This window comes from the organism of the source record quoted next, unplaced genomic scaffold, assembly GCF_019419815.1.
Source record: "Pyrus x bretschneideri cultivar Hongxiangsu unplaced genomic scaffold, Pyrus_bretschneideri_v1 Contig10, whole genome shotgun sequence".
Classification (NCBI taxonomy): Eukaryota; Viridiplantae; Streptophyta; class Magnoliopsida; order Rosales; family Rosaceae; genus Pyrus; species Pyrus x bretschneideri.
The window spans coordinates 9,329,104-9,345,713 of NW_025999391.1; the positions used below are offsets into that span (position 1 = coordinate 9,329,104).

The window sequence follows — 16,610 nt, forward strand, 5'->3', positions numbered from 1 at the left end:
AAACCTGCATACATAAAATCATAAGCAAATTGAAAAGAAACGGAATTAGTTATGCACAATCATAAAACAAAATATTATTAAAAACATGGATAGAAAACACCTTACAAATAAACTTCAATTCTCCAAAGTAGTGCATTCTCTCCTTTTTTTCACTAACCCTAATGGCTAATAAGCCTTATTTATACTTGAAAATAAAATCCTTCCTAGAAAGGGTCTTCTAAAAACTAGGAAACATAATAAAATAAGATAACTGAGAAATACATTCATATTCTAACTTTGGGAAATCTGCCCAGCCACAAAGAATCCCACGTTTCTGGATATTCAGGGCTCCAAAACAGGCCCAAAATAGCTAAAATTACAGCTTGAGATATCCCGAACATAATTACAGAATGCCTCAAACCCAAAAGACATCATCTTGGACGCCAAAAAAGCCCACGTAAGCACAAAACGTCACTTTGATAGCACTGCACGCTGCTCCTTTATTTCTTCACCATAAATTATCCGTTTGGTAGAAAAACTTGAAACTTTGATATAGACAAGTTGAGAGATTCACGAACATCCTCCAATTGGAATGACTCCAAAATTCATTCGTTTGATTACTTTTTTCTCTAGAGGAAGTCGAATGTCCTACATTAGAAATATAAATCAAATTATCAAAATTCTCACAAAATAACTAATAAATTAATACTAAGAACATGGCAAAGTATATAATATAATATCGACTCATCACTATTACAAAAAAAGCGCAGTTTAAATCGTGCACAAAAAATATGCTCAAACCCTCCCCCAGCAAACAACCAGAGATCATGATTAAAATATTAATTTTGAAATTTTCATTTTTTCTTTTTCCTAATGGTAGCCCTTGTTTGAACTTTGTATATATTTTGATCTCCTAACTTGAGCCAATTAACCTTTGCCTTTTGCGCCCACATGATTTCTTCCTGCTTTAAAACTTGCTGCAATACATCTTTGAGCTTCATCTCCAACTCCAAATCAGCATTACAATTGCACATATTCTCTTCTTGAATATCACTAATCCTAAGCATAAGATCTTTCTTCTTATCACTCACATTGCCAAATGTATTTTTATTCCATTGATACACTAAATATTTAAACATTCCAGCACAGATTCTGAAATGATCTCTCCGTAAGACCCCATAATCACGTTTCCAATTATCTTTAACAAAATTCTTAAAGTCAAGGTGTTGAAGCCACATTGCTTCAAACCTGAACTGACCATGTTTTTGTTCTTCAGAACACCATTACTTGAAAGGAAACTGGGGCTATGATCAGACCCAAAAATTTGGGTAGTTATGTAGTTTTTGCACCCTTAAAAGTATTTATAGCCAGTTAAGATTAACTAACGCTTTATCCAGTCTTTCAAATATTACAGTGCTACCCGGTGTCCATTAGTCTACGTAAAAGGTACCGCCAATGCAGGAAGAGAGATCAAATTCCCTTCATTCGTAAAGCTAATAAAATTTGTCATTTCTACCGTGGTACTTCTATTTCCTCCAATCTTTTCATCTATGGAGATAATATTATTAAATTCTCCGATCAAAAACCAAGGAGCATTACCTGGTTGAAGACTTAAAATGTCCTCCCGAAGAGAAACTTGCAGGTTTCTTTGAGGATAAGCATAAACAAAAGTAATATAGTGAATATGATCATTGTTCGACTCCGTAACCTTGGCAATGTCCTCCCAAAGCGGTTGTATTCGAGATTTCCCTATTTAAATAAATTTAATTTTTCATTAGAAAAAAGAATAATGATGAGACCTAAGAAGCCAATCATATGGTGCCATGTGAATTATACATATGTTTAAAAAATAAAAAAATAAAAACTGAAGAAAAGCCAAACCCATGCATCCATCCCCAATATCTTCCCCGACGCCAAACCCAGACTCCTACCGAACATTCTGATCACCCCATTCGCTTTCTCTCTCATATAATTGAATGTGTTCACCATGCCTTTTATGGAAGCCTGAATCCGGGTTGCTTGAAACCGATCTAGGTTGGGGGGTGGGCTAACCCGCCCGGTTGATCGCTGGGTCATGCACCACGCGCTGGGCTCACGCTTGCTCACTGTGGGCCTGTAACAGGTTGGGCCTTTCTGGCTGTTGGGCTACTGCGGCGTGGCCTGCTGGTGGGTAGCTTGGCCTTAGGCTTGCCAGGCTGCCTGGTTGAAAGCAGCTGCTGCTGACACTTAAGCCTCCTACTATGGACTTGATGTTTGCTGGTGTTGGGCCTCCTGCCCGTGGCTTGCAGCTGCTAAGGCAGTGAGACAAGCTCCTACCTGGTGGCCACGTGGTGGCTACTGTGTGGTAGCCACGATTGTGGTGTTCGATGCTAGTGGGGCTTCTCTTGCCATCACTTTGAGTCTCGAGGATAGTCGATGAGGGACCTCGTCTCGTGTCCGTTCTTTGGTCCAAATCCTTGAATGTATGGGATTCTGTTCGTCATGGTTTCTGAATTTCCTATCATTGTATCCTTTCTCTAGGGACTGATCAAGAAACTTTTCAAAGAAAAATTAAATGATATTGTGTGTGAGAAATTCAACGTAACAGAAAAGAGAGATTATATTCACACACCCCAAATTACTTCTCTCACACCTTTTTATGTTTTTTAACATTTTTTTAGGTATCCTACACACCACTAACATTAGATAGTAAAATATTGAAAAATTAAAAGGGTGTTGGTGAAGTAATGTGGGATGTGTGAATATAATCTCTCAACATAAAATTCCAAAAACTAATTGCGAGAGTCATCTTCAAGTATTTGAATCAGTGCTTATATCATAATAGAGACCGATCATTTTCCTTGTTTTGTATGGTGTAATCAGTGAGGTTTATATCAGACTAGAGACTTTGGAAAACTGTAATTATGATTGAAGGACAAACAAAAGTATAAAATACAATAAATAAAGTTTGGCCATTTGTAAGGGTTTAATAATATACTAAAAATAGCTACCTCCTTAGTTTTAAATGCGTTTATGTAGTCGATGACACTTCTTGTTGCAACCTTAATGTCTCCTGTAGGAGGCATTGCTGCTTATATGCGATCCTGTTTAAATACACTAAAAATTTGTATCAAATCCTCGTTTATTTACTAAGAATCATACACTTCAATTATCTACTAAGAATCATCCAACTCAATATCAATATTAGTCTTATGCTTCGTTAGTCTTGTTGTGTTGACCCATCCCTAATTTTCTAAGTAATTTCTTCTCGAGTGTGTAAATTAACATTTCTACCCTGGTTGGGAATGTGATGTGGATGTAGTATTCAGCGTTTATTTTATTTTCCTAGTAGCGTAATTAAATAGTACTTGTCGTTACGATCGCGTGAGCGCGAATTAGACCCGAATCAAACTTGTAACAAAAAAGTTACGCTCAGTCAAAATACGTTAACAACGAGTAGAATTGTGCACGCGTGTGTGTTAATTTATCAGTGTTTGAAACACTGTTTTTGATAAGGAGACAGATTTTTGCGTACGAATTACTGTACCAAAATCTGAAAACTTTATCATTTTCTTCTTTTAAAAGCTATCCCGTGTGCCCTCAAATCCTTCACATTCACTCATTTTTCCCTAAAACCCTCACAACCAATCAGAACCTCTCCTCACACCTCTCCCATAATAAAAAAACTACTCCGTCACTCTCTCTCTCTTCTCTTTCTTTCCCATCAAAACTTTCCCATTCCTTGTAACCCTCTAGAACAACGTCAAAACTTCACAGATCGAGCTGAAAAACTTCACTGAGTTTTGACTCGTCAACTTGGAAGCTTCGACTCGGACGAGTTTATTCCGACATGATCCCAGCTGAGTTACAAAGTTTTGAAGGTTGTGGAAGCATCCATACAACTTCCTGGAGTCCATAGGCTAAGTTTTGTGTGGAGACCACGTCGAAACACATGGTTTTGAGGAGTCGAGTTAGGCCGAGACTTTCGAGGCTTTTTCAAGCCATTTCCCGTCCATGTTTGGACTTAGAAAAGGTACATACTTGTTCTTCTCTTCTCTAGCTTCACTTCCATATAAATTTCATCGAAAATGGTTAAGAAATGAAGAAGATATGAAGCTTTAAAATTTTTCTCAGTTTTTAGTGAACCAGATGGTGGGGGATGGCGAGGGTCACCGGAGAAGACGAAGAATATTCCGTCAAAGTTGAAGGAATATTCTAACGTCGTCAGGTAACACTGTTACTACTTAACGAAATATTTCGTCAATTCTGACGGAATATTCCTAACGTCCATCAATCTCGGTCAGGTGCGTGGCCTACACATGGGCGCGCGTGTGGCCATGGGCTAGGCGGCTCGTGAGGGTGCGTTTGGCCTCTGGTCGGTGAATACTTGACACGTACGGATTCGTGACTTCATGTAGATTATTTTTGTATATTCAAACCTTCCGTTTTGAGCAAAGTATGGGAGATTTACCTAGCCTTTTTGAATATGTCCTATTTAATTTATTAGTTTAGTTATTTCACATATAGGTGAAAATTATCTCGAGGATGTACAAGGTTAAGCGAGGCTAGGAGGCTACGATCCGACCACGTATTAGTGAGTGGGCATTTTGTTTTCTCATATATATAAACCTTATAGTTTCCACAAATGCTTTTGAATCGATTTATGCATATCATGCCACTGTTGTTTTTAGATTTATATTACGCCTACTATGCCATGATTAAATATGTTATAAGAAATGTTATATTGCTGTGAAATGCCAAAATAATCCTACGGGATGGACTTGTACATTTATTATGTAGACGAGAATTATTGAATGGTTATGGCATATTTATATTTATGCATGTAGTCTGCTCATCATTGTTGCACCCCTGTGTTAATGCTTGCTTGGGGCTAGGGCTAGTCTTTCACGTGTATGTTCACCTCTGCACCGCTCGCTCATCCTGGATCCAAGTAAGTGCCAGTCCTGTTGTACATGTTGCATTAGATAACTCCGACTCGTAGGTGACCATGATTATCGTTAGTCTTCATGTGATTGTAGCACTAGAGCGTACTTATACATTACACCACAATCCTGTTCATGTTAGAAACTATCTGCATGAACTCGTGTGCTAGTGTAAATTGATGAGCAACCTATTTTCATTATGCTATTGTTTAGATACTATAGTTTGGCATATTTTTGGCATCATTGTTATTTACAGTTGTTTTCATACTTATACGTTGTAGTTTGGCATATTTTTGGCATCATTGTTATTTACAGTCGTTTTCATACTTATACGTAGTATGATTTTCTGGAAACTATACATGATTTACAGCGAGGGGTTAGTGTGTTTGGAAAATAAATGTGTTTTATAAACCTTTGTTTTTGTGCCCACTCACTCTTTTGTTTTTCGCCCCTCCAGGTCTTAGATAGCTAAATTCTCTGTGGCATACGAGGAAACTCCGGCGGATTCTGACATATCAAAAATAAATGTAGGGAGCCTTTCTTGGTTGTGTTTTAAGCACTATAATTAGTTCTGATTGCACTATTTTGTTATCTATATTTTGAATATTTGTACTCTTTGGGTTTTACCTAGGGGTGGGCATGGGCATGGGCTGGCTCGGGCCTAATTTTGAAGGGACCGGACCAGACCTAGGTGCAAAGGAGACAGGCGGGGCTGGCGATAGCAGAGTCCAATATAGGAATCGGACCTAACCCGACCCATTTGAAATGGGCCAGTCCACGTGTCCTTGTCATTTTTTTTTATTTTTCTATATATTAAAAAAAAAACATTTGCAGTTTTGCACAAAGTCAAATTCGATCCTAGCAAATTCACATTTGCAATAGATTCAAGTTCATTCCCTGATTCCTAACTATAAGATATCAGTGCAGTGTAGATTTTGCACTACTCCCTACACAGATCACATCTAATCCAAATGCGAGAGAAAGAGGGAGACATAGTAACAGATGGGGCAGGGTGGTGATATAATCGATAGAGCCACTGTATAGCTCAATTGTATGTTGCAAACAATGATATCAATGACACAAGTACAGTTTGCACAACACATCCAAATAGTACAGTTTGAACACAGATCACACAGCAGCTGCACAGATATATTTAGCAAATAATGTATTTAGCAAATATATGACAGAACCACAAATTCGAATTACTATATCTAATTTTCATATCCATTTACCCCTTGAAAAGTCAAAAGAATGGAGTGAATACCTTGAACTCATAGCAGTGTCAAGAAACTTTTGTATTTGATCAATATCATCTGATGTTAAAGATGTGGCAAACTGAAAAAACCCAGAATAAGAAGAATGATTAGAATCTCACTGTAATCAACATAGACTTATGGTACCTAAAATGAATTAGTCAATGGGGCACCCTTCTCATAATCTCACTGTAATTAACATAGACTTATGGTACTATTAAGTAAGAAGATGCCTTGTTCTGTCTTTCTTGCACATTTTTTTCATTAAGGTTGCAAACTTGTCTAGGAAATAATACTGTTGATGCCCCAAGGCATCATCAACCAAGACTAATAAACTACCAGAAAAAAGGATGAAAAGAAACAGCACAATTAACACCCTAGAAATAACACAACTTACATTTCTATTTAGAAAGAATCAGACCCTCCACATTATCATCTCTGTGGTAACAGCTTACATTCCTAACAAAAAGTTGAATAACAATGGTAACAACTTACATTTCTAACATCTTACATTCCTATTAAAACTTGTAATACGAATTCCACATTTTGCATACAAATACTGGTTTAATTCAATTGATTTTAAAACAAAATTTGATAAAGAATAGAAGAAAATGGGGGTTTGGTTTTTACCTGTGAGACTGAGTATCAGATTCCAATCCTTAAAATGATGACACTAATCACATAAAATTGACCTAAAAACACAACATGTGATTCAGATTACAACGAAATGCCGAAAAACAACTAAATCAAACTCGACCCACATAATATTTAGGAATTTAACACCCGAAATAAAGCAGAGAACTCGAAATGCAGATCAATTATATACACAGAGGTTGGTTTTTACCTGTGAGACTGAGAAAGAGGTGACAAATCAAGAAGATGGGTGGTGGGGTGACTAGGTTCTGTAAGTCTTAGATGCCGTCGAAGTTGCTAGGCTGTCGTGGTGGTTGTCAGGACCGTCGTGATGTCGGGGTGGTGGAGGGGAGGGGACGATGCACAGACAGCGAGAGAAACTCGAGTGACAGAGTGACAGAGTCGAATTCGATAAGTCGAGGACGAGGAAACCTAAAACCAATGATTAAGATTGGATGGAGAGATGATCTTCAATCTCATCCATCCATTCTAATTACAAACGGGCCGGTCCAGGTACCCATTTTTCTATACTTTTGGAACCTGCCCAAACCGAAAATGTCAAAGGCCCGCCCCGCGCCGCCCAGTTTCTGTTTTGCAAAATTAAGAGCTGACCCGTACCCGCCCCAAACCTTGATTACCCGCCCCGACTCGCGATTTATGTACCCGTTTGCCCACCCCTAGTTCTACCCACCACTACCATCGTAGCACGATATTGTCCGCTTTGGGCCTAGACCATGCCACCACGATTTTGTTTCTAGGAACTTACACGAGAACTTCCCAGTGGGTCACCCATCATGGGAGTGCTTTCGCGCGCTACTCGCTTAACTTTGGAGTTCCCATGGAACTCGAAGCCAGTGAGCTTCCAAAAGACCTCGTGCTAGGTAGGGATGGGAATATACATATAAGGATCACTCCCTTGGGTGATGTGGGATGTTACAATCCACCCTCGTTAGGGGCCCGACGTCTTAGTCGGCACATTCGCACCGAACGGCAGAGTGGCTCTGATACCAAATTGTCACATCTCGACTCGGCTCCATCGCATCCAAGGCTTAACTCTACTATAGCACAATGTTGTCGGCTTTGAGCCCCAACTACTCCCTTAGGGTTTTGTTTCTGGGAAGTCACACGAGAACTTCTCAGCGGGTCACCCATCATGGAAGTGCTCTCGCGCGCTACTCGCTTAGCTTCGGAGTTCCCATGGAACCCGAAGCTAGTGAGCTTCCAAAAGACCTCGTGCTAGTAGGGATGACAATATACATATAAGGATCACTCCCCTGGGCGATGTGGGATGTTACAACTGCATACTCACTTTATTAGTTTAAAATAAGTTATAGTTTTGATTTTAATTTATTCATATTTTTATATCACTTACACTTTTGGTTACATCACCTTCAGGTGACGGCCATCACACCTCGACTCCAGTCAGGGTGTGTCACTTGTTCTCTGTTAGTCTTATGCTTTAATCAATAAAACTTTTAATTTTGACAAAAAATGGCAACTGGGATTTAATCAATACACCGTATGTGGCCATTCAACATTATGTAGTTTCACTAATCCTATGCTTTAGTCAATAAAGCTTTTAATTTTGGCAAATTTTCTTTAATTATGCATATTATACTGGATGTGCATACCCTATTCCTTATTTTCAATTCCACCGTTAACTCGAGTAAATCCCTTCTAATGACAACCAAATTTACTATGGTATGAGAACTGCAAGCGAAAGAGGCTTCTAGCAATTTTAGAGCAACAGACGTTGTTGCTAAAAAAAATGACAACTGGGAGGCACCTAACAAAAAAAAAAGTAATCCCTAAAAGATGAATAAGAAGGGAGATACTTAACTAACGTAGCAAAAATAGGCAAATAATTATCAATGTTGCTGAAATCACAAAAACAATACAAAAATGTGAAGTTTTTAAAACATCGATTTTGTGTTCCATTCATCAAAAATAATTTCTCAACCAATGTGTTTGTAGTTTCATTGGTTAGGGTTTTATTCAACAATGAAGGTTGTGAGAGGTTTTGATAGTTGAAAAGATAAATAATACCTTAAAAGTGATTTGAGATGTATTTAATTTTTTTGAAACGTATTAAGTTCAAAATTGTCAATACACAATAGGGTACATAAGTCATTTAGCCCTAGTTTGGTACTGAGGTGATTCTGAAAAAAAGTGGCTAAATGTTTGGTAAACATTCAGCTTCAGCTTTTTTTCATAGTTTTGGATGAAAAAAAAGCCAAAAACACAAAGCTGCAAAACCCAGCTTTGAAAAACCAGCTTTTTTTCACATCTGTTTTACATAAAAGTTTATCAAACACTATAATACTGCTTTTTTTTTCGAAAGCACTTTTACAAAAAAGCTTACCAAACACTCTGCTACTTTATTTCACAGCTGTTTATTCTCACAGCACAGTAGAATCAGTTTTTTTTCAAAGCACAGCAATACCAAACCAACTCTTAATATTAAAATTTAAAGTGGGCTTCATTCAGCATTATGCTAATATAAAATAGTTCATTATAAGGAGTCTCACTACAGTTTTATGTCACACTCAGTGCTATCAGGTTTATGCAAGATCCATTAGATTCTAACATGTACGATCTAATTGTAGATTTTTCGGACCACTTAGTTGTATGTGACATAAAAAAAAAATTGCACCTTTATGTAATAGTAAAATTTGTCCTTATGAAGTTTTTTTCATGCTGATATCAACAACTTTAGATGGATTTTTGCAAAATGAGTTATTCGAAAGTGACTGAAATTTTAGAGGTGTTAACATAATTTCTCAAAGTGAAGAGTTTTCGTGAAAACACAATATATCCTAAAATGGGAGTGAAATTAACCCAAATTTGAGCAATGTTCCAAGTGTGAGGTTAAACAAGTTCATCGAAGTGACTTGGCTGCAGATGAACCAAAAACAAACAAACACAAACGAAGAAAGAATATTCAGCCACACTTAAGCAAATTTTACACTTTAACCATCACCGTAACATACTTGTCAAAACTAGATTATCATCTTTTATATGAAATTTGTGCACTAAATATTGTGGCACCAATCATATTTGAACTTTAATTCAAGTTAAATTTTAATAATTTAATAAAAATATTAAATGGTTCTACACCATTTGATGCTTGAATTTGGTGTATGTAGCACCAAATAAATAACAACTAATGGACACGTCTAGTCCGCTGTGTGCTACAAATAATTAAGTCACCTCTTTGAACCAATTGAATCATGTTTAATGTGTGCTCACAATTAAATTAAGCTAAATGCCCAAAAAGTAAAACATATTTCCATCGTATCCAAAATACAGTGTTGAAAATGGGGACGGATCCAAATTTGAAAGAATAGTTGACAAAAAAATATTACAATATATGTCCCATAACTTTATCGTTGATTATAAAGAATTAATTATTTAATTAATAAACAAAACAAACGCGTTTTTTATCTTCCTTTAATTAACCTCCAAAAATCGCCGTAGCCAAACGAATCATTGCCTAATGGGGATTTGCAACTCATGCGAATCAATCTCTGTAGCTACAGCCAAGCTGATTCTTCAAAACGGGCAGCTTCAAGAATTCTCGAGACCGATTAAGGTCTCACATGCATTGCAGATGATGAACGTCAGTCCCATGCATTTCATATGCGACTCAGATGACATGGAGTTTGGAGGCTTTTTTGGTGCTGTTGATGGGGATCAAGTGCTTCAGTTGGGTCAGCTTTACTTTGTGTTACCGTTGAGTTGGCTGAAAAAACCACTTCGACCGGAGCAGATGGCTGCTTTGGCCGTTAGGGCAAGTTTGGCGCTTACAAATATGAGACGGAGATATGGAGGCGGGTGTAAAAGTGCCAGTCCAGTTGTGTTTACTATTAAGAAGAATGTGAAGACCAGTCGGATGGCGGCCATGGGAGGTGGTGACAGCGGCATAAGCGATGGAGTCAGACGTCCTGAAGTTGTGAGGAGAAGAAGGAGAGGAGGGCGCCGCTATAACCGTGGTGGTGGAAGTGGTAGCTATACGACTAGGTTGAGTGTAATTTTAGAGGAGGATGAGAAGATAGAGGAGGGTGCATAATTATGTTGTAGACTGGAATCAACATTTTTATATATTAATTCAGAACTTAGTGAATTGCATTGTGTTTTTCATTTACGTGCCTGCCAGAAATTGAGATTATCCAGTTGATTATTAGGGTAACGTTTCAAGATTGTTTCAAGATTTTTTTTAACAAACGATTTATTTTTATTTTTTTTAAACAAACGATAGTATCTACAGTGGGTGGGGGAGTGTGCTGAGCCTTACAATGGGCTTGCGGTGATAATGTGGTTCAACTTCACCTTTGGCAAGAATCAAACTTGAGACTTCTCACTTATAAGTGAAAGAATACCACTAGACAATAGTACAAAGTGACAAAGTAGCGAGGAAACTTTAAAAAACTTTTGGTTAAACGAATTAATATAACGAAGGAACACTACCAATTTATAAGGTAGCCATCATTTGCTCTAGAGGGTCAGTGTTTTTTATTTATTATTTATTATTTATTTATTATTTAATTGTTTTTAACAATCCGTATTATCCACAATAAAGGGGTATAGGGAGTGAGTCAAGCCTCACCTGAAGCGGATGAATTCACATGAGTAATAATGTGGTTCAAATTTGTTTTTAGCAAGAATCGATCATAAAACTTCTCACTCACAAGTATGCTAAAGAAAATAAGAAAAATTATTAAAATTGTTGCAGTCATATTTAGAACAGGAATGTGATTGTGTAAATCCTAGGAGATATGGGAAAATATCTTATATTCCTATTAGGACTAGATTACCTATTAAATGTTGTAATCCTAAAGGGAAAGGTTTTTTCCTATTCTACTACTATAAATATAGGTACAATAGGGTGAATCAAATGCATCTCACAATCAAATCAATCTCTCTTCTCTTATATTGTGGCCGGCTCCTCTCTCTCTCTCTCTCTCTCTAAACCCTAAATCATTCAATCAAATAGGCCTACAACAAAAACACTATTTTCAAAGTATGTTAAAGAAGAAAGAAAAATTGTGGCCAACTTAGATGGTAGAGATGCATTATCAAAGGTAAAAAAAACTCATTCATTTTCAATCCAACTAAAAATGGTACAATTAGAAGACGGTATGGAAACAACGACACGTATACTAGGGGTAAGATTTTATTACCGGCAACTAGTCTAGATCATGATAAGATTGTCAATATAAACATTTTCATTATAGAATGATATTGGGGAAAGGAATCTGGCCGGCTAAACTACAAACTTTGACTCATTAGTACAAAAAACTACTTGCGTGACAGAATTTTGCACGAAAAAGAAAATTCCGTCGCACAATGGTACCTTGCGCAACGAGGAACAAACTTTCATCACGCAATGATAGTGAACTTTGCACGACGGAGAACTTAGTCGAGCAAAACATTGTGCACGATGATAGAAAACATGTTCGCCGCGCAAAGCTAACAAGAAAAACACGGGTTTTTTTTTTTTTTTTTTTTTTTTGGGGGGTGAGAAACCTAACACGCAATGAAGATTTTCCTGCTATATCTTTGCATGAAAAAGTGTTCGTTGCGCAAAGCATGTTGCATCTTTGCGCGACAAAGGCTTCGTTGTGCAAAGCTTGTTCATTTTCTTGGGCAAGACATTCAGCACTTTGGAAACTGAGGAACACTTGCGTGACAAAGGCTTTGTTGCGCAAGTTACAGTCAGTTTTCACTTTTCAGAGCATTCAATGCATTTGAATCAACATAATCTGAAACTATTTAGTGAAGTCTTTGCGTGACAAAGCCTTCGTCGCGCAAAGACCCTATCCTTCCTATAAATATACCCTTCTCCTCTCGTTTTTCTTCACAATTTTGTTCGTCCTGAGATGGAGAATAAAAACAAGGATGATAACATGACCAACACCAACCCGAATGATTTGATACATCATTTTCAATTCGCGCATTCGATTGTTGTAACCATGGGGAACAATTGTCTTACTGCAAAGTGGCATTCTTGGAAAGATGTGCCGGAGAATGCGAAGAAGGCGGTGATGGATGAATTATTAGTAAGTATACTGTTGATGGATCAATAATTAATTTTGTGAAAATTTTTGTTATATGTTAGAATTAATTATTTGCATATATGTGTAACAGTGTAAGTATACTCTTGATGATGAGCCGAAAGAGCTGTTGCTGAAGTTGATGGAGGATGCGTTGGAGGGAGGTTACAATAGGTGGCGTTACAATGTCTTGTAGAATGGACCAGGACCATCGAAATAGTAGTTTTAAATTTATCTTTTGTATGACAATATTTAAATTTAAGGTACATTTTATAAATTATGTATTTCGACTTAATTATGTTTTAATTTATGATTGGTTATTTTAATAATTGAATGGAGTATAATATCAATTTATTTAGGGTATTAATTGAATGGAATATAATACTAATTTATTTAAGGTATTAATTGAATGGAATAAAATATAATTTATTTAAGGTATTAATGATTTAGCGTTTAAGTGAATGGAATATAATATCAATTTATTTAAAGTATTAATTATTCAATGTATTAATTGAATGGAATATAATATCAATTTATTTAAGGTAGTAATTATTTTTAGAATATATATTATAACTGAAAATTTGTTGGTAATTATAAAGTTTACGTAAACATAGATATCTATGTTTATGTAAACCTTATAATTACAATAAGTTCGTCGCTACAACCTTTGCGCGACAAATATGTCGCTGTGCAAAGTCTTGCGCGACAAACGTTTTGTCGCGCAAGGGTCATCAATTATAGATCAATGTATTTGGTGCATCTGAATCAGAGAAATAAATAAGGTATTTATTGCATGTGTTTGCTCGACAACTATTTCATCACGCAAAGTTCCAAACCTTCCTATAAATATGCGCTTATGCTGTCCTTATTCTTCACAATTCATTTTGAAAACGCTTTGCAATTGTGGTGCTTATAATCAGTTGGTTCTTTGAGTGTTGGTATGACGGGCAACAAAGATGCACGTTCATCAAAAAGGCAATTGATGGAGAAGGTTCTGGAAAAGGTTTGCGTTGAAATTTTTGCATTTTGTATAAAGTTTTTATTTAGCTTTAGTATTATGAAATTATTTTTTGTTGATAGACAAGAAGAAAAGAGCTACGGTACTGGTCCGACACACATATGGAAAGAGCCGTTATCGAATCACTGCGGACGAAATAATAGGGGTTGTGAATTCAGATAAGCGCTCCAGCTTTTCGTCTGACGTAGGAGCAATGGTGCGTACCAAATGTGATGTGGATTGAGAGTCTTGGAGAGCCATCCCCGACGAGCTGAAGATACACATGATTGATGAGTTAGTTGTCTGTTCTAATTTCATTAGTTAAATAATAAATACTTTTGTTAAATATAATATAATAGTGAGATTTTAATGTGACAACCCATTCCAAATTTTACGTTTTTATTTTATTTTTAAAAGCGTGAATTTACGAAATTGCCCTAGAGGCAAGGACTTTGACTTCCGTTGACCATCGACTTGAGAGATGTGGGACTTATTCTTTTAGCATATCCTCGTAGTACTCGTTGGTACGAACGTATAGGCGAAAGCCGTTTGCGAATCCGGATTATAACGGTATAGTTACAGACGTTCGAAATTGGTTATTCAAGGTTTAGTGTTAATTAAATTAAATCCCTAATCAGAAATTGGTTATTTAAGGTTAAGCCCAATCAGAAATGGAGAAAAGAAAGAAAAGAAAAAAAAAAAAAAAAGAGATTTGGGCAGGTTGCCCAATCGGGGAAAGATGAGAGATGAGAGATGAGGACACTAACCAACCAGAGCAGAGAACAGGAGGGAAAGGAGGGAGAAGGAGAAGGAGGGGAAGTCGGGTTCCCTTGACCCGCAACCCGTTTTCAACCCGGTCGGCAAACACCTCCCTTTTCGACGATTTTCACCCATTTTTCCGACGAATTGCTTTCATAAACCTCTTGAGAACTCCTCCATAATCTTCCCTCTAACCATTCCATCTCAAATTTGGAGAGATTTGGCCTTGAAAATAAAGAAATTCGCAAGGAGGGGTGCGGCGGCTTTGGCTTCGAATCACCCAATCCCGAAGCAATTTCTTTCAATTTCCACCATCCATAGCATCCTCTTGAGGCCTAGAACAAAGCCCAAGCAATGGTTTGGACGACGGAGTTGTTTTGGAGTCGGATTGAACACACCTGCAACCTAGGGTTCCGCACGTTTTTGGTGAAATTGAGGTACTTCCAAGCCAATTTGGCCTTGGCCACAGGTATAAAGTTTACTCTACTCACTGAGATCTTTCTTTCTGTAAATTTTGGTAATTTTTGAAAATAGTTGGATTTTCCGGCGAGTCGTGGCGGTTGACCGCCACCCGCGGCGACGCGTGGCCAGTGAGCCGCCAATGCTATTTTTAGGCTATGTTGAATGTCTTGAATTCAGTTTTGTCATTTGAATGACATAGGTTGATCGTTGGAACCTAAATTCATTACGATACGTTACTTGATAAAAATGGGAATTGATGATTCGACCGTTGGATCGTCACCAAAATTGGATACATTATAATACGTAATATTTAAAGATCATAGGAATTTATGGATCGGGAATCCAACTTACGGATCTTCCTGAATTGGATTTGTAAGTTAGTAAAATAAATGTTCACGACCACTTGTTTTAAGCAATTGGCGGAGATCTGACCGTTGGATCGTAATGAAATTTAAATATGTTATTCTAGAAACATATTGTGGATCGTTGGGAGTTGCGGATTGGAAATCTGATATGCGGATCGGAAATCTGATATGCGGATCTTCCGGGTCAAGTTATACAGGGTTGTAAACCCTACCGTCGATCTTTGATCGACGGTTGACTTGTGGTCAATGGGTCTCAAACTATTTTAGAATGTCGTTGAGGTTGTGTTTTATGTGAATTACGTATTCTACGGATAAGAGTTCTGAGATGTGATTTGATAATTGGCCACAGGGACCGATCATTCAGGACGCCTCGATGCGTGCGCTAGAGAATCATAGCGTGGACTCCAGGTGAGTGGATCTTTTCCTTTTTATCGTACATATTATTGAGAGTTCTATCGATACTTTTAAATTGATTAGGTATATTACCTTCATATAATTATTGTGAATGCTTGAAGTACCTATATGAACTACGAATGGCTTGATCCCTGTTTAGGGTACGTAAGCAGTCTAACGAGACGTTAGATGCAACCATAAAATATTTGAGACAAAAGCCTTGCTTGGGAAATTGAGTAATGCGAAGGAAATTGGTAAAGGCAAGTTTTAGTTTTGTGAATTAGTTAGTTAAATTAGTGTTAATTGGGTTGTCATAGATAATTATCGCTGAAAATAAGTAATTCGAGAGTAGGGCGTTATTGATTGTACACTTCACACCGTATTGTTTATAATTGAAAATGCTACAACATGGTTGAGTACTAGATTGTATCATGGTATATCCATATGTATATTACTTGCATATAATTATTGGGAATGCTTTCAAGTGCAAAGGTGAACTCATGACACCCAGGTAAGTTCAGGTGAGTTTATGGTATTAGTTGAATCGATTGCGCTATAGCATGACTACAGTTATGTGTTAGGCAACTTCGATACTGTCGTACTGGTTGCCATGAGTGCACATGTTATATTGAGATGCATTGAGAACTCATAAACCTGCACCCCGATGTTAGTGCTCCCGCCCATTGCCAGGACACAGTCCTTCACGTGATGTTCACCTCCCGCACCTTACGCTCACCTTGGATCCAAGGTAGGTGCACAGTCCTGTCGTACAGACCACTTTAGGTGGTTCCGAC

General features: G+C 37.4%; 1 protein-coding gene across 1 annotated transcript; it reads left to right on the forward strand.

Annotated features, from left to right (window-relative positions):
* Positions 1–10,282: 10,282 nt before the first annotated feature.
* Positions 10,283–10,910, forward strand: LOC103964171. The gene has a single exon (XM_009377074.2). The coding sequence runs from the start codon at positions 10,284–10,286 to the stop codon at positions 10,854–10,856; it is 573 nt and encodes a 190-aa protein (XP_009375349.2). The 5' UTR covers position 10,283; the 3' UTR covers positions 10,857–10,910.
* Positions 10,911–16,610: the final 5,700 nt, after the last annotated feature.